Genomic DNA, 24,244 nt, shown 5'->3' with positions numbered 1-24,244 from the left:
TACGCTGGTATCTGTCTGTATCAGTGTTTGTCTGCGCTGGTATCTGTCTATATCAGTGTGTGTCTGTGGATGTATCTGTCTATATCGGCACTGGTGTGCCCTTGTATCTGTCTATATCGGCGTTTGTGTGCGCTTGTACCTGTCTATATCGGTGTTTATGTGCATTTGTACCTGTCTATATCGGTGTTTGTGTGCGCTTGTATCCGCCTATATCGGTGTTTGTGTGCACTTGTATCTGTCTATATCGGTGTGAGTGTGCATTTGTTTCTGTATATTATGATGTTTGTGTACGATTGTATCTGTCTATATCAGCGTGAGTGTGCGCTTGTACCTGTCTATATCGGTGTTTGTATGCGTTTGTATCTGTCTGTATCAGTGTTAGTGTGCGCTTGTATCTGTCTGTATCAGTGTTTGTATGCGCTTGTATCTGTCTATATCAGCATTTGTGTGCACTTGTATCTGTCTATATCAGTGTGTGTCTGAGCTTGTAGCTGTCTATATCAGTGTGTGTGTGCGCTTGTATCTGTCTATATCAGTGTTAGTGTGCGCTTGTATCTGTCTGTATCAGTGTGAGTATGCGCTGGTATCTGTCTGTATCTGTGTTTGTCTGCGCTTGTATCTGTCTGTATCAGTGTTTGTGCTTGTATCTGTCTGTATCAGCGTTTGTTTGCCCTTATATCTGTCTATATCAGTGTTAGTGTGTGCTTGTATCTGTCTATGTCAGTGTTAGTGTGCACTTGTATCTGTCAGTATCAGTGTGAGTGTGCGCTTGTATCTGTCTGTATCAGTATAAGAGTGCACTTGTATCTGTCTGTACCAGTGCTTGTGTGCCCTTGTATCTGTCTGTATCCATGTTTGTGTGCGCTTGTATCTGCCTATATTGGTGTTAGTGTGCACTTGTATCTGCCTATGTCGGTGTTAGTGTGCACTTGTATCTGTCCATGTCGGTGTGAGTGTGTGCTTGTATCTGTCTATGTTGGTGTCTGTTTGCATTTGTATCTGTCTATATCGGCGTCTGTGTGAGTGTGCGCTTGTATCTGCCTATATCGATGTTTGTGTGCGTTTGTATCTGCCTATATCGGTGTTTGTGTGCAGTTGTATCTGTCTATATCAGCGTGAGTGTGCGCTTGTATCTGTCTATAATGGTGTGAGTGTGCCCTTGTATCTGTCTATATCAGTGTAAGTGTGCATTTGTAACTGTCTATATCGGTGTTTGTGTGAGTGTGTGCTTGTATCTGCCTATATCGATGTTTGTGTGCGTTTGTATCTGCCTATATCGATGTTTGTGTGCGTTTGTATCTGCCTATATCGGTGTTTGTGTGCGCTTGTGTCTGTCTATATCGGTGTGAGTGTGCGTTTGTATCTGAATACATCGGTGTTTGTGTGTGTTTGTATCTGTCTATATTAGCGTGAGTGTGCACTTGTATCTGTCTATATCAGCGTGAGTGTGCTCTTGTATCTGTGTATATCAGGTTTAGTGTGCCCTTGTATCTGTCTATATCAGTGTGTGTGTGGATGTATCTGTCTATATCGGCACTGGTGTGCCCTTGTATCTGTCTATATCGGCGTTTGTGTGCGTTTGCACCTGTCTATATCGGTGTTTGTGTGCGTTTGTACCTGTCTATATCGGTGTTTGTGTGCGCTTGTATCTGCCTATATCGGTGTGAGTGTGCACTTGTATCTGTCTATATTTTGGTGTGAGTATGCATTTGTATCTGTATATATCGGTGTTTGTGTGCACTTTATATCGGTGTGAGTGTGCGTTTGTATCTGTCTATATTGGTGTTGGTGTGCATTTGAATCTGTCTATATCGGCGTCTGTGTGCACTTGTACCTGTCTATATCGGCGTCTGTGTGCACTTGTATCTGTCTATATCGGCATCTGTGTGCGCTTGTATCTGTCTATATCGGCGTTTGTGTGCCCTTGTATCTGTCTGTATCAGTGTTAGTGCAAGCTTGTATCTGTCTGTATCAGCATTTGTTTGCCCTTATATCTGTTTATATCAGTGTTAGTGTGCCCTTGTATCTGTCTGTATCAGTGTTAGTGTGCACTTGTATCTGTCAGTATCAGTGTGAGTGTGTGCTTGTATCTGTCTGTATCAGTGTGAGAGTGCACTTTTATCTGTCTGTACCAGTGCTTGTGTGCCCTTGTATCTGTCTGTATCCATGTTTGTGTGCGCTTGTATCTGCCTATATTGGTGTTAGTGTGCGCTTGTATCTGTCTATGTCGGTGTCAGTGTGCGCTTGTATCTGTCTATGTCGGTGTGAGTGTACGCTTGTATCTGTCGGTGTCTGTTTGCGTTTGTATCTGTCTATATCGGTGTCTGTGTGAGTGTGCGCTTGTATCTGCCTATATCGATGTTTGTGTGCGTTTCTATCTGCCAATATCGGTGTTTGTGTGCAGTTGTATCCATCTATATCAGCGTGAGTGTACGCTTGTATCTGTCTATAATGGTGTGAGTGTGCCCTTGTATCTGTCTATATCGGTGTGAGTGTGAATTTGTATCTGTCTATATCAGTGTTTGTGTGCGTTTGTATCTGTATATATCGATGTTTGTGTGCGTTTGTATCTGTCTATATCAGCGTGATGTGTGCGCTTGTATCTGTCTGTATCGGTGTTTGTGTGCACTTGTGTCTGTTTATATCGGTGTGAGTGTGCGTTTGTATCTGAATATATCGGTGTTTGTGTGTGTTTGTATCTGTCTATATCAGCGTGAGTGTGCGCTTGTATCTGTCTGTATCGGTGTGAGTGTGCGTTTGTCTCTGTATATATCGGTGTTTGTGTGCGTTTGTATCTGTCTATATCAGCGTGAGTGTGCTCTTGTATCTGTGTATATTAAGTTTAGTGTGCCCTTGTATCTGTCTATATCAGTGTGTGTCTGTGGTTGTATCTGTCTATATCGGCATTGGTGTGCCCTTGTATCTGTCTATATCGGCGTTTGTGTGCACTTGTACCTGTCTATATCGGTGTTTTTGTGCATTTGTACCTGTCTATATCGGTGTTTGTGTGCGCTTGTATCTGCCTATATCGGTGTGAGTGTGCACTTATATCTGTCTATATCGGTGTGACTGTGCATTTGTATCTGTCTATATCGGTGTTGGTGTGCGTTTCAATCTGTCTATATCGGCGTTGGTGTGCGTTTGAATCTGTCTATATTGGCGTTTGTGTGCACTTGTACCTGTCTATATCGACGTCTGTGTTCACTTGTATCTGTCTATATCGGTGTCTGTGTGCACTTGTATCTGTCTATATCGGTGTCTGTGTGCGCTTGTATCTGTCTATATCGGCATCAGTGTGCCCTTGTATCTGTCTATATCGGCGTTTGTGTGCCCTTGTAACTGCCTGTATCAGTGTTAGTGTGTGCTTGTATCTGTATATATCAGCGTTAGTGTGCATTTGTATCTATCTATATTGGTGTGTGTCTGTGCTTGTATCTGTCTATATCGGTGTGAGTGTGCGCTTGTATCTGTCTATATCAGTGTTTGTGTGCGCTTGTATCTGTCTATATCGGTGTGGTGTGGGTGTGCGCTTGTATTTCTCTACATCGCTGTTTGTGTGCGCTTGTATCTGCCTATATCAGTGTTAGTGTGCGCTTGTATCTGTCTATATCAGCGTTAGTGTGTGTTTGTGTCTCAGTGTTAGTGTGCACTTGTATCTGTCTATATCGGTGTGAGTGTGCACTTGTATCTGTCTAAATCAGTGTTCGCGTGCACTTGTATCTGTCTATATCGGCGTCTGTGTGCGCTTGTATCTGTCTATATCGGCATCAGTGTGCCCTTGTATCTGTCTATATCGGCGTTTGTGTGCCCTTGTATCTGCCTGTATCAGCGTTAGTGTGTGCTTGTATCTGTATATACCAGCGTTAGTGTGCATTTGTATCTATATTGGTGTGTGTCTGTGCTTGTATCTGTCTATATCGGTGTGAGTGTGCGTTTGTATCTGTCTATATCGGTGTGGTGTGGGTGTGCGCTTGTATTTGTCTATATCTCTGTTTGTGTGCGCTTGTATCTGCCTATATCAATGTTAGTGTGCGCTTGTATCTGTCTATATCAGCGTTAGTGTGTGTTTGTGTCTCAGTGTTAGTGTGCGCTTGTATCTGTCTATATCGGTGTGAGTGTGCACTTGTATCTGTCTAAATCAGTGTTCGTGTGCACTTGTATCTGTCTATATCAGTGTTTGTGTGAACCTGTATCTGTCTAAATCAGTGTTAGTGTGCACTTGTACCTGTCTATATCGGTGTTGGTGTGCGCTTGTATCTGTCTATATCAATGTCAGTGTGTACTTGTATCTGCCTATATCAGCATTAGTGTGCACTTATATCTGTCTATTTCACTGTTAGTGTGCGGTTGTATCTGTCTATATCACTGTTAGTGTGCGGTTGTATCTGTCTATATCAGTGTTAGTGTGTGTTTGTGTCTGTCTATATCAGTGTTAGTGTGCGCTTGTATCTGTCTATATCAGCGTTAGTGTGTTTTTATCTGTCTATATCAGTGTTTGTGTGTGTGCGCGCGCTTGTATCCGTCTATATCAGTGTTAGTTTGTGTTTATATCTGTTTATATCAGTGTTAGCGTGGGCTTGTATCTGTCTAAATCAGTGTTAGTGTGCACTTGTACCTGTCTATATTGGTGTGAGTGTGTGCTTGTATCTGCCTATATCAGCATTAGTGTGCACTTATATCTGTCTATATCACTGTTAGTGTGCGGTTGTATCTGTCTATATCAGTGTTAGTGTGCATTTGTGTCTGTCTATGTCAGTGTTAGTGTGCGCTTGTATCTGTCTATATCAGCGTTAGTGTGTGTTTGTGTCTGTCTATATCAGTGTTAGTGTGCGCTTTTATCTGTCTATATCGGTGTGAGTGTGCACTTCTATCTGTCTAAATTAGTGTTAGTGTGCACTTGTATCTGTCTATATCAGTGTGAGTGTGCCATTGTATCTGTCTATATCAGTGTTTGTGTGAGCTTGTATCTGTCTAAATCAGTGTTAGTGTGCACTTGTACCTGTCTATATCGGTGTTAGTGTGCGCTTGTATCTGTCTATATCAATGTGAGTGTGTGCTTGTATCTGCCTATATCAGCATTAGTGTGCACTTATATCCATCTATTTCAGTGTTAGTGTGTGGTTGTATCTGTCTATATCACTGTTAGTGTGCGGTTGTATCTGTCTATATCAGTGTTAGTGTGTGTTTGTGTCTGTCTATATCAGTGTTAGTGTGCGTTTGTATCTGTCTATGTCAGCGTTAGTGTGTTTTTTTATCTGTCTATATCTCTGTGTGTGTGTGCGCGCTTGTATCCGTCTATATCAGTGTTAGTTTGTGTTTGTATCTGTCTATATCAGTGTTAATGTGCGCTTGTATACGTCTATATCAGCATCAGTGTGCGCTTGTATCTGTCTATATCAGTGTGAGTGTGCGCTTGTATCTGTCTATATCAGTGTTTGAGCTTGTATCTGTCTATAGAAGCGTGAGTGTGTGCTTGTATCTGTCTATATCAGTGTTAGCGTGTGTTTTTATCTGTCTTATAACAGTGTTAGTGTGCAGTTGTATCTGTCTATATCGGTGTGAGTGTGCACTTGTATCTGTCTAAATCAGTGTTAGTGTGTGTTTTTACCTGTCTATAACAGTGTTAGTGTGCACTTGTATCTGTCTATATTGGTGTGAGTGTGCACTTGTATCTCTCTAAATCAGTGTTAGTATGCACTTATATCTGTCTATATCAGTGTGAGTCTGCGCTTGTATCTGTCTAGATCAGTGTGAGTGTGCACTTGAATCTGTCTATATCAGCGTGAGTGTGCGCTTGTATCTGTCTATATCAGTGTGTGTCTGCGCTTGTATCTGTCTATATCAGTGTGAGTGTGCACTTGAATCTGTCTATATCAGTGTGAGTGTGCACTTGAATCTGTCTATATCAGTGTGTGTCTGCACTTGTATCTGTCTATATCAGTGTGAGTGTGCACTTGAATCTGTCTATATCAGTGTTAGTGTGCACTTGTGTCTGCCTGTATCAGTGTGAGTGTGCGCTGGTATCTGTCTGTGTCAGTGTTTGTCTGAGCTTTTTTCTGTCTATATCAGCGTTTGTGTGCCCTTGTATCTATCTGTATCAGCGTTTGTGTGCCTTTGTATCTGACTAAGTCAGTGTTAGTGTGCGCTTGTATCTGTCAGTATCAGTGTGAGTGTGTGCTTGTATCTGTCTGTATCAGTGTTTGTGTGCCCTTGTATCTGACTAAGTCAGTGTTAGTGTGCGCTTGTATCTGTCAGTATCAATGTTTGTGTGCGTTTGTATCTGCCTATATCGGTGTTTGAGTGTAGTTGTATCTGTGTATATCAGTGTTAGTGTGCGTTTGTATCTGTCTATATCAGTGTTAGTGTGCGCTTGTATCCGTCTATATCAGTGTTAGTGTGCTCTTGTATCTGTTTATATCAGTGTTAGTGTGCGCTTGTATCTGTCTATATCAGTGTTAGTGTGCGCTTGTATCTGTCTATATCAGCATCAGTGTGTGCTTGTATCTACCTATATCAGCGTTAGTGTGCACTTGTATCCATCTATATCAGCGTCAGTGTGTGCTTGTATCTACCTATATCAGCGTTAGTGTGCGCTTGTATCTGTCTATATCAGTATTAGTGTGCGCTTTTATCTGTCTACATCAGCGTTAGTGTGTGCTTGTATCTGTCTATATCAGTATTAGTGTGTGCTTGTATCTGTCTACATCAGCGTTAGTGTGCCCTTGTATCTGTCTATATCAGTGTTAGTGTGCACTTGTATCTGTCTATATCAGTGTTTGTGTGTGCTTGTATCTGTCTATATCAGTGATTGTGTGTGCTTGTATCTGTCTATATCAGTGTTAGTGTGGACTTGTATCTGTCTATATCAGTGTTTGTGTGTGCTTGTATCTGTCTATATCAGTGTTAGTGTGCGCTTTTATCTGTCTACATCAGCGTTAGTGTGTGCTTGTATCTGTCTATATCAGTGTTTGTGTGTGTTTGTATCTGTCTATATCAGTGTTAGTGTGTGCTTGCATCTGCCTATATCAGCGTTAGTGTGCGCTTGTATCTGTCTATATCAGTGTTAGTGTGGACTTGTATCTGTCTATATCAGTGTTTGTGTGTGCTTGTATCTGTCTATATCAGTGTTAGTGTGTGCTTGTATCTGTCTACATTAGTGTTAGTGTGTGCTTGTATCTGTCTATATCAGTGTTAGTGTGTGCTTGTATCTGTCTATATCAGTATTAGTGTGTGCTTGTATCTGTCTACATCAGCGTTAGTGTGCGCTTGTATCTGTCTATATCAGTGTTAGTGTGGACTTGTATCTGTCTATATCAGTGTTAGTGTGGACTTGTATCTGTCTATATCAGTGTTTGTGTGTGCTTGTATCTGTCTATATCAGTGTTTGTGTGTGCTTGTATCTGTCTACATCAGCATTAGTGTGTGCTTGTATCTGTCTATATCAGTGTTTGTGTGTGTTTGTATCTGTCTACATCAGCATTAGTGTGTGCTTGTATCTGTCTATATCAGTGTTTGTGTGTGTTTGTATCTGTCTATATCAGTGTTAGTGTGTGCTTGTATCTGCCTATATCAGTGTTTGTGTGTGCTTGTATCTGTCTATATCAGTGTTAGTGTGTGCTTGTATCTGCCTATATCAGTGTTAGTGTGTGCTTGTATCTGTCTATATCAGTGTTAGTGTGCGCTTTTATCTGTCTACATCAGCGTTAGTGTGTGCTTGTAACTGTCCATATCAGTGTTTGTGTGTGTTTGTATCTGTCTATATCAGTGTTTGTGTGAGCTTGTATCTGTCTATATCAGTGTTTGTATGAGCTTGTATCTGTCTATATCAGTGTTAGTGTGTGCTTGTATATGTCTATATCAGTGTTATTGTGTGTTTGTATCTGTCTATAATAGTGTTAGTGTGTGTTTGTATCTGTCTATATCAGTCTTTGTGTGCACTTGTATCTCTCTGCATTAGGGTTTGTGTGCACGTGTCGGTCTATATTAGTGTTTGTGTTCGCTTATATCTGTCTATATCAGTGTTAGTGTGCACTTGTATCTGTCTATATCAGTGTGAGTGTGTGCTTGTATCCATCTATATCAGCGTTAGTGTGCTCTTGTATCTGTCTATATCAGTGTTAGTGTGTGCTTGTATCTGTCTACATCAGCGTTAGTGTGCGCTTGTATCTGTCTATATCTGTGTAAGTGTGCACTTTTATCTGTCTACATTGGCGTTAGTGTGCGCTTGTATCTGTCTATATCAGTTTCTGTGTGCGCTTGTATCTCTCTATATTAGTGTTTGTGTGCGCATGTCGCTCTATATTAGCATTTGTGTTCGCTTCTGTCTCTATCAGTGTTTGCATGTGTCTGTGTATATCAGTGTTTGTGTGTGCTTGTATCTAGTATTTGTATCTGTGTGTGTCTGTGTTATGTTATTGTGTATTTGGGTGCTTCTGCATATACATGTCTGTACGTGCATTTGTGTTTGAACACATGTAGCTGTGTGGGTGTTTATATGTGTAAGCATGCGGATACACACATCAGGTGAGTTTACAAACTACAGTAGAGCTTCCACTGATTGGGGTCTCCACCTTGTAGTTTCGGATCCCGATGCCACTCTCCCCTGGAGCTCCTGGACTTTTGCTGCTTTGACCGGCTCCACCTGGATGGTAACCCCAGGCAGACCGCATCACTGACTCTCTTCACTTCCTTACAAGTATCACTCATGTTCGTCAAATGCAGCATCAGCTTAAGTTAATTCTACACTCACTATCCACGGTTAATTTGTTCTCTTAGAAAGGAAAGGTTTAACCTCACCCTTAGGATGGACTCCAACAGTTTGTTCTTAAGGAGACATACTACCACAGTGCTGTTCCAGGATTTCAACCCAATGATGATGGCAAAATATTTACACTGTTAACATATTTAACGCTGATGGCTGCAACATGTCTCACTAATCACAATTCCATGTGTTGATCCATGCCCTGAGTTCTAACAGTACTTCTTGCATTGAAATACACGCAACTCAGAACATTAGTCGCACCATGCTCAACCCTTTGATTTGTGACTTTGACTGAGATCATAACAACATTAGTCTCCAACCTCTCCACTATTTGTTCTGGCACTCTCGTTCCCATTCCCCTGCAGCTCTAGTTGGAATCTCCCCCACACACCATTAACAAACTTTCCCACTAGGATCCCTTCAGTTCAGGTGCAAACCCTCCCTTCTATACAGGTCCAACCTTCCCTTGTGAAGAGCTCAATGATCTAACTCCTTGATCATGTGTTAAAAACTCGATTTCTGGCCTCACTAGCAGGTGGCACGGGGAGCAATCCTGCGGTCACAACTCTGGAGTCCTGCCCTTTAACTCAGCACCTAACTTGCTGAATTCATTTCTCAGAACCTCATCACTCTTCCTACCCGTGTCACATGGGTCACGACCTCTGGCTGCTCACCCTCCCACTTAAAAATGCTGAGAACTCAATCCAACATGTCCCAGACTCTGGCAATTGGGTGGCAATATACCATCTGGGAATCCCATTCTTGTCCACAGAACCTCCTTTCTGTTTCCCTAACTAACAAATATTCTATCACCGCAGCTCGCCTCTTCTCCACACTTCTCTTCTGAGTCACAGAGCCAGACACCTGACCACTGTGACTTTCCTCTACCAGCTCATCCCCCACAACAGTATCCAAAGTGATGTACCTGTTGTTGAGGGGATGGCCACAAGGGTTCTCTGCACTGGCTCCTTAACCCCTTTCCCCTTCCTGACTGTCACCCAGTTTCCTGTGTCCTGCACTTTAGGTGTACCTACCTCTCTCTATGTCCTATATCACACCCTCAGTCTCCCAAAGAGTATGGAGTTCATCGAGTTCCAGCTCCAACTCCTAACACGATCATTAGAAGCTGCAGGTGTAGATGTCAGGGACACTGGAGGTCTCCCTGCCTTCCCACATCACACAGGAGGAGTATTCAGCTGTCCTGCCTGGCATCCCTACTGTTCTAACTTGCAGCTATAAAGAAAGAAACAATAAACTGGAAAAATTCTACCTACAGCTTTTTCGCCTTCTTTTATTCAAACCTCTCCTCGTGAAGCCTCGAAGAGCTAAAGCCTCAAATAACCACTCTAACACTCTCTGCTCCAACAAAGGAACAACAAATGGAATTATGATATTGTAGCCATGGAATTATGAGATTGCAGACTGTTGCACGAAACATCAGGTTGTTATAATAGGTGATTTTAACTTTCCACTTATTGACTAGGATTCCCATACTTTAAAAGGACTAGATGGGATAGAGTTTGTCAAGTGCGTTCAGGAAAGTTTCCTTAATCAGTACATAGAAGTCCTGATGAAACAGTGTGCAATACTTGATCTCTCATAAGGGAATGAGACTGGGCATGTGACAGAAGTTTGTGCAGGGGACCACAATGCCATTAGTTTCAAAGTAAATATGGTAAAAGATAGGTCTGATCCACAGGTTGAGATTCCAAGTTGGAGGAGGGCCAGTTGTCCGGGCATCAGAAAGAACCTGGCAAGTGTAGACTGTGACAGGCTGTTTTCTAGCAAAGTGGAGGGCCTGCAAAATAGAAATTTTGAGAGTACAAAGCTTGTATGTGCCTGTCAGAATAAAGACAACAGGTTTAGGGAACTTTCGTTTGCATGAGATATTGAAGCCCTGCTTAAGGGAAAAAAGGAGATGCATTGCAAATATAGGCAAGTAGGAACAATTGAGGTACTTCTGGAGTATAAGAAATGCAGGAGAACACTTAAGAAAGAAATCAGGAGGGTTAAAAGAAGGCATGACAAGGTGAAGGAGAATTCAAAGGGATTCTACAGATACATTAGGAGCAAAAAGAATTGCAAGGGACAATATTGGTCCTCTGGAAGATCAGAATGGTGATCTACATGTGGAGGCAAAAGAGATGGGGGAGATCTTAAACAGATTTTTTGCATCTGTATTTAATCAGGAGATGGACACACGGTCTATCGAGGTGAGGGAAAGGGGCAGTGAGGTCATGGACTCTCTGCAGATTATAGAGGAGGAGGTGTTTGCTGTCTTGAGGCAAATTAGAGTGGACAGATCTCCAGGGCCTGACAAGATGGGTGTTTCTATGTTCTACTTTTCGATGACTCTATTGGAATTGTGTGAGAGTTAAAGGGGAAACTGCAGGTTCTGGTATTCTGATGTACCTGTTGTGATTTGGGAGCTGGTGTAGTCTGTGTGAATGACTGAACTGCATTTGTAGATTGTGCATCTAGTTGTTTCATTGATAATGGGAATTGAACCACAACCAGCAGGATCAAGATATCTGCCAATGATAACCACAAACCTCTGGGCAATCTGTACTCCTGTTGGAAACAAGTACAGAGAATGGTAGAAACCCTCAGCAGTTCCAGCAGCATTTGTGGAGAGAGGAACAGGAAAACTTCATAAGCAGGAGCAGGGTTCGACCATCTGGGCCCTCATGCTGTTAGTCAGACTATAGCTAATTTTTTTACCTCACATTCCCACACGAATCCCTTTCTCCCTTGATTGCCTCAGTATTCAGAAACCTATCAATCTCGGTCCTGAAGACTGAGTTTCTACAACCCTCTGGGTTAGCGATCTCCAAATAGTCAGCACCCTTGGAAAAGGAATTTCTCTCCAGCCAGGGGAAGTATTACCCCCACCTTGTCAAATCTGTAGGTATTGAGATCACCTTTAAGAGGGAGGGATTAGGCTATGGGAACCAAATGTCAAGTTGCAAGTTTGTGAATAATACAAACCTGGTTGGGATTGTGAGGAGGATGAGAAAAAAACAACTCAATGTCTGGGCAACAACATTTCAGATTGAACATAATGTGGGAGAATGTCCACTTTGCTTCACAACATTTAAAAGCAGGGTTTTTTAAGTGGAGTTATGTTGGATGTTCCAATGGGCCTCAGTGAGTGTCCTTCATATGTCATTGAAACAAATGGGTGTGGGAAAGAGTTAGGGTCACAGTGGCTGGTGGCCTTTATTCTGACAGGACTGTCAGACTATATCTCTTGATAAACACAATAGATGCTGGAAATCTTGAGCAAAACACACAAAATGCTGGAAGAACTCAGCAAGTCATACAGCATCTGTGGAGGGGAATGAATTGTTGATGTTGCAGGCTGAGACCCTTCACAATGGCTGGAAAGGAAGGCAGCAGAATACTGCCATGATGGGACCAAACACAGGTTGGAGCAGCAGCACCTCATATTCTGTCTTGGTAGCCTCCAAGCTGATGATAAGAACATTGATTTCTCTAACTTTTGGTAATTTCTCCCATTCCTCCTTTTCTTTTTTCTGTTCTCCATTCTGGTTAACCTCTCACCCCTTCTCTGTTCAAAGTTTAAAGTGAATTTATTATCAAAGTACATATATGTCACCATATACAACCCGGAGATTTGTTTTCTTGGGGGCATACTCAGAAAATCCAAGAAACATAGAACCAATGAAGGACCTCACCCAACAGGACGGACAAACAACTAAAATGCCAAAGACAGCAAACTGTACAAATACAAAAGAAAAAAGAGAAAAATAATAATAAATAAATTAAATATTGAGAACAGGAGATGAGGATTCCTTGAAAGTGATTCCATAGGTTGTGAGAACAGTTCGGAGATGGGGCGAGTGAGGTTGAGTGAATTTATCCCCACTGGTTCAAGAGCTGACGGTTGAGGGATAAAAACTGTTCCTGAACCTAATGATGTAGATCCTGAGGCTCCTGTATCTTCTGCTGGCAGCAGCGACCAGCGAGGTGAGGGCCCATGATGCTGAATGCCGTTGCCCTACAACAGCACTCCATGTAGGTGAGGGCTTTACCCGTGATGGAATGGGCTGTATCCACCACCTTGTGTAGGATTTTCCATTCAAGGGCATTGATGTTTCCATACCAGGCTGCATAGCAACTGATCAATATACTCTCCACCACACATCTATAGAAGTTTGTCAAAGTTTTAGGTGAACACACTGAATCTTCGCAATGCCGAATCTTCACAAAGTTCTAAGGAAGCAGAGGTGCTGCTGTGCTTTCTTCATGCTGGGTCCAGGAAAGATCCTCTGAAATTATAACACCAGCGAACTTAAAGTTCCTGATCCCCTCCACCTCTGATCCCCCAATGAGGACTGGCTTATGGACATCCAGTTTCCTTCTCCTGAGGTCAACAATCAGCTCCTTGGTCTTGCTGACATTGAGTGAGAGGTTGTTGTTGTGACAGCACTCAGCCAGATTTTCAATCTCCCTCCTATATGCTGAATCGTCACTACCTTTGATTCAGCCAACAACCATGGTGTCATTAGCAAACTTGAGTATGATATTGGAGCTGTACTTAGAGACACATTCATAAGTGTAATACAAGTAAAGCAGGATCTGTGCACACAGCCTTGTGGTGCACCAATGCTGATGGCGATCACGGACGAGATGTTGCCAATCCGAACTGACTGGGGTCTGCAAGTGAGAAAATTGAGGTTCCAATTGCACAAGGAGGTATTGAGGCCAAGGTCTTGAAACTGAGTGATTAGTTTTGTGCGGATGATAGTATTGAATGCCAGGCTGTAGTCAATAAAGAGCACACTGAGGTATGTGCCTTTGCTGGCCAGGTGTTTCAGGGCTGAGTGAAGAGCCAAAGAAATGGCAGCTGCTGTGAACCTGTTGTGTCGGTAGGCAAACCGGAGTGGGTCCAAGTCACTTCTCACGCATGAGTTGATACGTTTAATTCCCAATCTCTCTAAGCAGTTCATCTTCGTGGATGTAAGTGCTAGTGGATGATAGTCATCAAGGCAGGTTACCACATTCTTCTCAGACACCGGTATACTTGAAACAGCTGGGTTCCTCAGACTGTTGAAGTGAGGGGTTATTATGTTCTCTTGCCTCTACCTGCTCACCACCTCCCACTGGTGCTCCTCCCCCTTCCCTTGCTTCCATGATCCTCTGTTCTGTCCTATTGGATTCCTTCCTCTTTTTCTTTAGATTATGAGGACACACAGTCCTCTTTTATTGTCATTTAGTAATGCATGTATTAAGAAATGATACAATTTGTTCCTCCAGAATGATATCACAGAAACACAAGACAAACCAAGACTTAAAAACTGACAAAAACCACATAATTATAACATATAGTTACAACAGTGCAAAGCAATACCGTAATTTGATAAAGAACAGACCACGGGCACAGTAAAAAAAAGTCTCAAAGTCTCTCGAAAGTCCCATCATCTCACGCAGACAGTTGAAGGGAGAAACTCTCCCTGCCATGAGCTTCCAGTGCTGCAAACTTGCCGATGCAGCATCCTGGAAGCACCCGACCACAGCCCAACTCTGAGACCATCCGAAAACTCCGAGCCTCTGACCAGCCCTCCGACACCGAGCACCATCTCTGCCGAGCGCTTCGACCCCGGCCCCGGCAACAGGCAAAGCCAAGGAGTTGGGGCCTTCCCCTCCAGAGATTCTCAATCACACAGTAGCAGTGGCAGCGAAGTGGGTATTTCAGAAGTTTCTCCAGATGTTCCTCCGTGCTTCTCACGTCCATATCCATCAGGATTGTGCACGGTCCCTATCTAACAAATACGATATCAATTCGGAGCGGCCACGTGCACTTCTCCTCCCCTCCTCAGCCCTTTACCTCTTCACCTACCATTTCTAAACTTCTTACTTCATATCCACCCCCCCAACCATGCACCTTCCTCCTCATCTGGCTTCACCTATCACTCCTTTCCTTCCCCCCACCCCCACTTTAAATTATTCAGGCTTCTGCCCCCATCCTTTTCAGTCCTGATGAAGGGTCACTGCCTGAAACATCAACTCCTCATTCTCCTCCATAAGTGTTCGGTGACTTGCAGAATTCTGCCAGCATTTTGTCTGTACTGCACTTGGTTGATGTTCCCCTGGCCTGAGGTGGGGAGACATTTCTCCACCAAGGGTGTGCTGACTCCTTGGAACTCTCTACCTTGGAAGGGCTGTGAAAATTCAGTTTTTACCAAACAGGCGTCCTTAGGTCTCTGAATTTCAGGGGAACTGAGACAGTGCAGAAAATGCAGACAAGCCATGATGAAGGGTAGACACTGGAGGTGCTGGTATCAGGAGTGCAAAATAAGCGACTGGAGGAACTCAGCAGGTCGGAGAGTGCCTGTGCGAGAGAACAGACAGTTGACATTTCAGGATAAGACCTTTCATCCGAACTGAAAGGTAAAAGGTGACTGTATAAAGAAGCAAGGGGAGAGGATAGAGTGAGAGCTGGAAGGAGATAGGTGATGCAGATGAAGGAAGGGAGAGTGGGAATAGTGACAGAGACCGGGAGGCAATAGACTCATTTGTTCACTATCTGCCTTGTTGTCTGACGTAGGTCATCATGGCCATGATTATCCTTGGTAATTTTTTCTACAGAAGCGGCTTGCCCTTATCTTGACAAGATGGGTGACCCCAGCCATTATCAATACCCTTTAGAGACTGCCTGTCTGGCATCAGTGGTCGCAATACCAGGGCTGATGATCTGCAGATGTGCACCAGCTGCTCATATGACCATCCACCGCCTTCTCCCATGGCTTCACTTGTCCCTGATCCGGTGGGGGGGGGGGGGTGTGGAAGGGCTAAGCAGGTGCTTCACCTTACTCAAGGGTAACCTGCAGATGAGTGGAGGGAGGGAGCACCTTACACTTCATAGTCATACTTTATTGATCCCGGGGGAAATTGGTTTTCATTGCAGTTGCACCATAAATAATAAATAGTAATAAACCATAAATAGTTAAATAGTAATATGTAAATTATGCCAGGAAATAAATCCAGGACCAGCCTATTGGCTCAGGGTCTCTGACCCTCCAAGGGAGGAGTTGTAACGTTTGATGGCCACAGGCAGGAATGACTTCCTATGACACTCTGTGTTGCATCTCAGTGGAATGAGTCTCTGGCTGAATGTACTCCTGTGCCCAACCAGTCTATTATGTAGTGGATGGGAGACATTGTCCAAGATGGCACGCAACTTAGACAGCATCCCCTTTTCAGACACCACCGTCAGAGAGTCCAGTTCCATCCCCACAACATCACTGGCCTTCCAAGTGAGTTTGTTGATTCTGTTGGTGTCTGCTACCCTCAGCCTGCTGCCCCAGCACACAACAGCAAACATGATAGCACTGGCCACCACAGACTCGTAGAACATCCTCAGCATCGTCTGGCAGATATTAAAGGACCTCAGTCTCCTCAGGAAATAGAGACGGCTCTGACCCTTCTTGTAGACAGCCTCAGTGTTCTTTGACTAGTCCAGTTGGCCTCTTCTTTTGGTACAGCTGTGTTTCCACCCGCACCCCAGTAATTGAATGGCTGAAGATGTTGGAATTGGATAGGAGAGGGGAGTAGAGTGGAGCATGCCCAACTATGTGAGGTAGGGAACAGTGTACGTGTAATGGGCGGGTGGAGTGCGTCGAGGAGATGAGGGAAACAGGCTAATTGTGGGGCTGGGGTGTGTGGAGGAGGTACTGAGTAGACCAGGAGGGACAGGGAAAGAGGAGCTTACCCCCTCATTATTATTCAGGAGATTTCAGTGTGCATGGTGTTGGCTGCCAGGTGGAGTAAGAGATGCTGAACCTGTAGTTTACATTTTGGCCTCAGTGGAGGAGGCAGAGGACAGGCACCTTGGCGTGGGAATGGAGCTAAAATGGCCAACAACCGCGAGGGCCAGAAGGTCATGGCAGATAGGGTGTAGGTGATTAGCAAAGTGGCTACCCAGTCAGAATGATTGTGGGGGGGGGGTGACAGGAGCAAGTGTTTGGTGAGGGGGAAGAGGTGAGTGATCCAGGGAGTCACAGAGAGAGGAGCCCCTGTGGAAAGCAGGGAGGGCGAGGTGAATAGTGCTGGTCTAACTGGCAGGACTGATGTGCTGGTGGTGGCGGGGTGAAAGTTAAACATAGAACATAGAATAGTACAGCACAGTACGGGCCCTTCAGCCCACAAACCCTGCCTCCCATATAACCCCCCACCTTAAATTCCTCCATATACCTGTCTAGCAGTCTCTTAAATTTCACTAGTGTATCTGCCTCCACCACTGACTCAGGCAGTGCATTCCACGCACCAACCACACTCTGAGTAAAAAAACCTTCCTCTAATATCCCCCTTGAACTTCCCACCCCTTACCTTAAAGCCATGTCCTCTTGTATTGAGCAGTGGTGCCCTGGGGAAGAGGTGCTGGCTGTCCACTCTATCTATTCCTCTTATTATCTTGTACACCTCTATCATGTCTCCTCTCATCCTCCTCTCCAGAGAGTAAAGCCCGAGCTCCCTTAATCTCTGATCATAATGCATACTCTCTAAACCAGGCAACATCCTGGTGGATCTCCTCTGTACCCTTTCCAATACTTCCACAACCTTCCTATAGTGTGGCAACCAGAACTGGACACAGTACTCCAAATGTGGCCTAACCAGAGTTTTATAGAGCTGCATCATTACCTCGCGACTCTTAAACTCTATCCGTCGACTTATGAAAGCTAACACCCCATAAGCTTTCTTAACTACCCTATCTACCTGTGAGGCAACTTTCAGGGATCTGTGGACATGTACCCCCAGATCCCTCTGCTTCTCCACACTACCAAGTATTCTGCCATTGACTTTGCACCCTGCCTTGGAGTTGGTCCTTCCAAAAGTGTACCACCTCACACTTCTCCAGGTTGAACTCTATCTGCCACTTCTCAGCCCACTTCTGCATCCTATCAATGTCTCTCTGCAATCTTTGACAATCCTCTATACTATCTACAACACCACCAACCTTTGTATCGTCTGCAAACTTGCCAACCCACCCTCCTACCCCCACGTCCAGGTCGTTACTAAAAATCATGAAAAGTAGAGGTCCCAGAACCGATCCTTGTGGGACACCACTAGTCACAACCCTCCAATCTGAATATACTCCCTCCATCACGACCCTTTGCCTTCTGCAGGCAAGCCAATTCTGAATCTACCTGGCCAAACTTCCCTGGATTCCATGCCTTCTGACTTTCTGAATAAGCCTACCATGTGGAACCTTGTCAAATGCCTTACTAAAATCCGTAAATCACTGCACTACCCTCATCTATATGCCTGGTCACCTCCTCAAAGAACTCTATCATGATTGTTAGACACGATCTGCCCTTCACAAAGCCATGCTGACTGTCCCTGATCAGACCATGATTCTCTAAATGCCCATAGATCCTATCTCTAAGAATTTTTTCCAACAGCTTTCCCACCACAGACGTAAGGCTCACTGGTCTATAATTACCTGGACTATCCCTACTACCTTTTTTGAACAAGGGGACAACATTCGCCTCCCTCCAATCCTCTGGTACCATTCCCGTGGACAATGAGGACATTGTCAGAGGCTCAGCAATCTCTTCCCTCGCCTCGTGGAGCAGCCTGGGGAATATTCCGTCAGGCCCCAGGGACTTATCCGTCCTAATGTATTTTAACAACTCCAACACCTCCTCTCCCTTAATATCAACATGATCCAGAACATCAACCTCGCTCATATTGCCCTCACCATCATCAAGTTCCCTCTCATTGGTGAATACCGAAGAGAAGTATTCATTGAGGACCTGGCTCACTTCCACAGCCTCCAGGCACATCTTCCCACCTTTATCTCTAATCGGTCCTACCTTCACTCCTGTCATCCTTTTGTTCTTCACATAATTGAAGAATGCCTTGGGGTTTTCCTTTACCCTGCTCTACTTTCTTTACCCCACCCTACCCTGTTCTACTTTGAGAACGCTATCCCCTCTGTAAAGAGAAGGGGCTTGAGAGCAGGTGCAGAAAATGAAGGAGGTCGCCAGGAGGGCTCCATTAATCACAGTGGCCGACAACAGATTGAAGGGCCGAATGATCTCCTTCCGCTTCTATTAGACTCGTGTGACCTTTCGCTGGAACTGAATTTAGACGCACACGATAGTTTATCGTCGAAGTGCGTGTGAGTTTAGCAAGTAGACCAGTAAGTTACATTCCTGGAGGCGGGGTGGCACTGGGAGGGGCGTGGGTCTGCCCGCTGTCCCGGAGTGGAGGGGTGCTTCACCCGCACTCTCCCGGGAGTTGACTAACCTTCCCAGAGAGTCGGCAAGCGTTCCGCAGTCTCTCTTTCGAGAAAGTGGGTGGCGCAGGGAGTCTCCGAGTGCCGCAGGTAAGCGTCCGATTAGCTGATCCGACTGTGTTGCGGGGAACGTCTGCGGCACCGCTCGGCTTCCCTGGAGCGGGAGTTCCCGGACTTTGGCTGTGGACGTGGGCGGACGCCGGTTTTTACAAGGGCAGCTGAAGTGCGGAGATGCCGGAGTTCGTCGGCGTCGGAGGCCAGGTCTGTAGCATGAGGTGCGGGGCGGAGGGAAAATCCCCTGCACTCCGGGTCGGCGGCATTCACAGACGGAGGAATGTAGGAAAGAGGAGGCGAGCCCGATTGGTGTGGGGGCTTTGGTCTGTGAGCCCCCTCCCCACCCGCTCCGTGGGGCGGAGACACCTTCTCGGCGTTTGGGTGTGGTGTTTGAAGCCTGGATCCCGTGCAGGGCGGAGGTCCTGCTCGGGTCCGGGTTGTGGACGGGGGCGGATTGTTGGCGATTGACTTCACCCGTGCTCCCCGGGACCTGATCCCCCTTCCCAGAGTGTACGTGGGACCGCAGTGTGCAGCTCACGGCACCCTGTGGGTGAGAAACGCTGCCAAGCACCCCGCGAGCAACTGGAACACGGGGAGTCGGGTCCTGGGTGACACCGAGAGATCCAACCGGGGTAGAGCGGCACTGCAGCTCAACCTGTGGCTGCAGATGGGCGAGAGGGGAGGCGTGGATGAGGGGTCGTTCGCTGAGGAGGGGAGGAGCGGATGAGGGGTCCTTCACTGAGGAATGGGTCTGCGATGCTTTGGTGGGGAGGATGTCTTTTCCTGGGCTCAGGTAATGCGGTGGGGGAATGAGGTTCTTTAAGGGACAAGCGCCTTATCCCAGGAACCAGTGGTGTGAATGTATTCTATTGAAGTAAATCTGACCCCTGGTCTGTAGAGTTTGTATAGCGTGAAAACAGGCCCTTCAGCCTGTCTGACCCATGCAAACAAGATGTCCCATCTGAGCTGGTTCAATTTGCCTTAGTTTGGCCATCTAAACCTTCACTTGCCCCATCAATGAAATGTTCCTGCAACCTGTGGACACACTTTCAAGCACTCTTTGTCGCATGTTCTCAATATTTATTTATTTATTATTATTACTTCTTTCTTTTTGTATTTGCACCATTGTCCTTTGCACACTGGTTGAATACCCAAGTTGATGCGGTCTTTCATTGATTCTATTAGTTATTATTCTATTATGGATTTATTGAGTATGCCCACAAGAAAATTAACCTCATGTTGTATGTTGTATTTGATAATAAATTTACTTTGACCTTTGAAACTTTTCTAATCTGAAGACTGTCTTTTCAAAGTTGTTGTTGTACCTGCCCCAGCCACTTCCTCTGGCAGCTGATACCACCCTGTAAGGAAAGAAAAGTTGCCCCTCGAGGGCCTGGGTTGTTTGGCTGATGATGGTGTTGGTACATTACCCACAGGATGGACTCCTGCTGCAGCATTTTCTGTTCATTTTTGTCATCTGCTCAGTTAGCTATGGATTCTGGGCACAACCAACTGCTGTGCCCACAGAACATTGTAGCTGGGTGGAAGGGAGCAGCAGTTAGGCCACTGGTGCCAGGAACCCTGGCTTTTGGTGACATTGGTTCAGTAACGCTCAGGATGTCACGGGAATTTCCAGCAGTACGAGCTCAGCTGGCCAGGCAGTGCCTATGTGGAGAGACACAGTTGGTGTCTCGGAGCTGAGGAAAGTTATAAATCTGACGTGTTTGAATTGGCAGCGAAGGGGGAGGATAGGGAAGAATGAGGGCGTGCTGGAGACAGGGTGGAGCCGCAGAGACTGGATGACACAAGTGGCTGCGTCACTCAAGCCAGGCTAGTGAAGAATTGTTCAGTGCAGCTTTTCTATCAGGAGATGTCAGCAGACGATGAATGAATTCCAATAAAGAGACTGTGGCAAAACTGGTGGAGTTGTAAAACGCTGGAAATATTTGGCAGGCAAGACAGCATCAGTGAAGAGAGAAATAAAGGAATGTTTCAGGTTAGTGATCTTTCTTCGGATTGGGCCACTTCTGACACAAACTGGAAAGTTTGTGGGTTACCTGTGGGTAGAAAAGTTGGTTGTAGAGCTTCATGTTGCGTCTTGGGGGGTGAATTAGTTTAATATTGTCCCATGTACCTAGGCACAGTGAAAAGCTTGTTCTGTAAACTGCTCATACAGATCAATTTATTACAGAGTGCTTTGAAGTAGTATAGGAGAAAACGATAACACAATGTGTAAAACCTACAGAGAATGTGCATTCCAGTAACAAGTTGAGATGCTGTTCCTCACAATTTATGTTGCATTTCATTTGTAGCAATGTTAGATTTCAAGAACAGAGATAGAATGCAAGGGGAGTGCAGAATTAGAGTGACAGGCAATTGGAGCTCAGTCTGGATTGAATGGAAGTATTCTGGAAAACAGCCACCCGATCTCCTCTATAACCATATAACAATTATAGCACGGAAACAGGCCATCTCGGCCCTTCTAGTCCGTGCTGAGCGCCTACTCTCACCTAGTCCCACCGACCTGCACTCAGCCCATAACCCTCCATTCCTTTCCTGTCCATATACCTAACCATCTTGTCCTTAACCTTATTGAGAATTATTACCTGTTATTACTACTTGGTGTTGGACTCAACTGGATATGGTAGGCAATTTCTGTTCCTTCAAGGGCATCACTGGACCAATAAAAAGTTAAGTTTCTGCTAGTAATGAGTGACCAGGTTGTTGAATTTACGTCAGTGAAAGACCACATAACGAACAGCGAATGCAGTGAATGCGCTAGGTTGTACGATGGAGTGGAAGGTGGGAAGAGTTGCATCTCCTGGGGTTGAATGTGGAAGTGCCATTAGATAAGGTGCGTTTGCTGAGTGGATCAGAGGGCTGCTGCTTCAGGATGCCGGAGAAGGGGAGGGCAAAATATGTTTGGTGATCGGAATCCTGTTCAAGGTGGCAGAGCTTACAGAGTGTTATGTGGACACTGGTGGGGTAAAAGATAAGAACAAGGGGGCCTTATTCTTGTTCCAGCCTGTAAGAAGGGGTGAAAACAGAAAATGTAGGCAATTGTAGGGATGCAATAATTCTCGCAGAGAGCAGGTCACAGTTAAGGAGTCAGGTAAACCTCAACACAAAAAATGCTGGTGAACGCATCAGGCCAGACAGCATCTATAGGAAGAGGTACAGTCGACGTTTCGGACCGAGGCCCTTCAGTTAGTCCTGACGAAGGGTCTCGGCCCGAAACATCAACTGTACCTCTTCCTAGAGATGCTGCCTGCCCTGCAGCGTTCACCAGCATTCACCAGCATTTTTTTGTGTGTGTTGCTTGAATTTCCAGCATCTGCAGATTTCTTCGTGTTTAAGGTAAACCTCAAGATCCCTGGTGAATGGGAGGAAGCAGGGTGCAAGTCCAGATAGCTGTGGACTGGATAGTCATTGTTAACTGTCCCCTGAGCTGGAGGTAGAGAAGCTGAGAATGGAAAGAGTCGAAAATTAGAATCAGTTTTATTCTGGGACCACCAGTGAGGTGGTCTGTTATGTGAAACTTGTATGCAGTACAGTGCAAAGGCATAAAGTCACTGTAAATGACCAAAACGAATAAATACTGCAAAAGAAGAATGACAGAATAGTAATCATGGGCTGTTCAGAAATCCACTGGCGGAAGAAAAGCTGTTCCTGAATTGTTGTGTATGGGTCTTCAGGTGGTAGTAATGAGAAGAGGGCATATCCCAGATGGTGAGGATCCTTCTCGAGGCACCAACTCAAGATGTCCTGGATAGTGGGGAAGATGCAATTTAACGTGGATAAATGTGAGGTTATCCACTTTGGTGGCAAGAACAGGAAAACAGATTATTATCTGAATGGTGGCCGATTAGGAAAAGGGGAGGTGCAACGAAACCTGGGTGTCATTGTACACCAGTCATTAGAGGTGGGCATGCAGGTACAGCAGGCGGTGAAAAAGGCGAATGGTATGTTGGCATTCATTGCAAGAGGATTCGAGTACAGGAGCAGGGAGGTTCTACTGCAGTTGTACAAAGCCTTGGTGAGACCACACCTGGAGTATTGTGTGCAGTTTTGGTCCCCTAATCTGAGGAAAGACATTCTTGCCATAGAGGGAGTACAAAGAAGGTTCACCAGATTGATTCCTGGGATGGCAGGACTTTCATATGATGAAAGACTGGATTGACTAGGCTTATACTCTCTGGAAATTAGAAGATTGAGGGGGGATCTTATTGAAACGTATAAAATTCTAAAGGGATTGGACAGGTTAGATGCAGGAAGATTGTTCCCAATATTGGGGAAGTCCAGAACGAGGGGTCACAGTTTAAGGATAAAGGGGAAGCCTTTTAGGACCGAGATGAGGAAAAACTTCTTCACACAGAGAGTGGTGAATCTGTGGAATTCTCTGCCACAGGAAACAGTTGAGGCCAGTTCATTGGCTATATTTAAGAGGGAGTTAGATATGGCCCTTGTGGCTAAAGGGATCAGGGGGTATGGAGAGAAGGCAGGTACAGGGTTCTGAGTTGGATGATCAGCCATGATCATACTGAATGGCAGTGCAGACGCCATGGGCCAAATGGCCTACTCCTGCGCCTATTTTCTAAGTTTCTATGTGTAGATGGAAGGGATTTGTGTAATTAGGCATCAGTAGCTTAATATCCTTGAAATAGTACAGTGTTGTGGTCTAAAGGGCATTTTCCTGTCCTCCTCCTGTAACACAAGACAGTTCGGGCTTAGCTTGGACCATGTGACTTCCCATAGCTGCACTTTTGATCCGGTGTAAGGGAATGTTGAAGGAAAAGTTGTTCAACGTGAGACTGAATTTTTCTTTCCAGGACTTTGGAGATTCGGGGGCAACCTCAAAGAATTTATAAAGTTCTGAGATGCAGAGGCAGGGTAAATAGTTGAGTCTTTTTCCCAAGATGGAAATGTCGAGTAACAACGGTGGAGGGCAGCGGGGGGGGGGAGTTTAGAGGTTTGCAAGGCACTGTTTTTTTTTACAAAGGGTGCTAGGTGCTCAGAACATTCTGCCAGGAGAGGTGGTGGATGTTTCACAGGAAGTTAGACAGGTACATGAAGAGGTAGAGGTCAGTTTAGCTTGGCCTGTTCCTGTTCTGTACACGGTTTCATTCAGCCGGGGGGAGCATGGTGGTAAAACTTGGACATGTGCT

The 24,244-nt window shown here is 45.1% G+C and overlaps 1 protein-coding gene across 6 annotated transcripts in view; it reads left to right on the top strand.

Annotated features, from left to right (window-relative positions):
• itgb4 (integrin, beta 4) overlaps positions 1 to 24,244 on the top strand; it is a 181,908-nt gene that overhangs the window by 14,705 nt on the left and 142,959 nt on the right. The window contains exon 1 of one of the 6 annotated variants that reach the window (XM_063030903.1): positions 18,930 to 19,115. The exons of 1 other annotated variant lie outside the window; for it this stretch is intronic. Coding sequence is in view for 3 of the 5 variants with exons in the window: in XM_063030899.1 (XP_062886969.1) it covers positions 19,257 to 19,286 (30 nt within the window). In the remaining 2 variants the exon portion in view is untranslated. Of the gene's footprint in view, positions 1 to 18,929; positions 19,116 to 19,141; positions 19,301 to 20,945; positions 21,076 to 24,244 lie in introns of those variants that run through there. 4 more of the 6 variants (XM_063030899.1, XM_063030900.1, XM_063030904.1 and 1 more) reach the window with 4 other exon arrangements.

The sequence above is a fragment of the Mobula hypostoma genome, chromosome 22 (genome assembly GCF_963921235.1).
Source record: "Mobula hypostoma chromosome 22, sMobHyp1.1, whole genome shotgun sequence".
NCBI classification, from domain to species: domain Eukaryota; kingdom Metazoa; phylum Chordata; class Chondrichthyes; order Myliobatiformes; family Myliobatidae; genus Mobula; species Mobula hypostoma.
The sequence above is the reverse complement of the archived record's forward strand: the minus strand, read 5'-3'. Positions and strand labels throughout refer to the sequence as shown.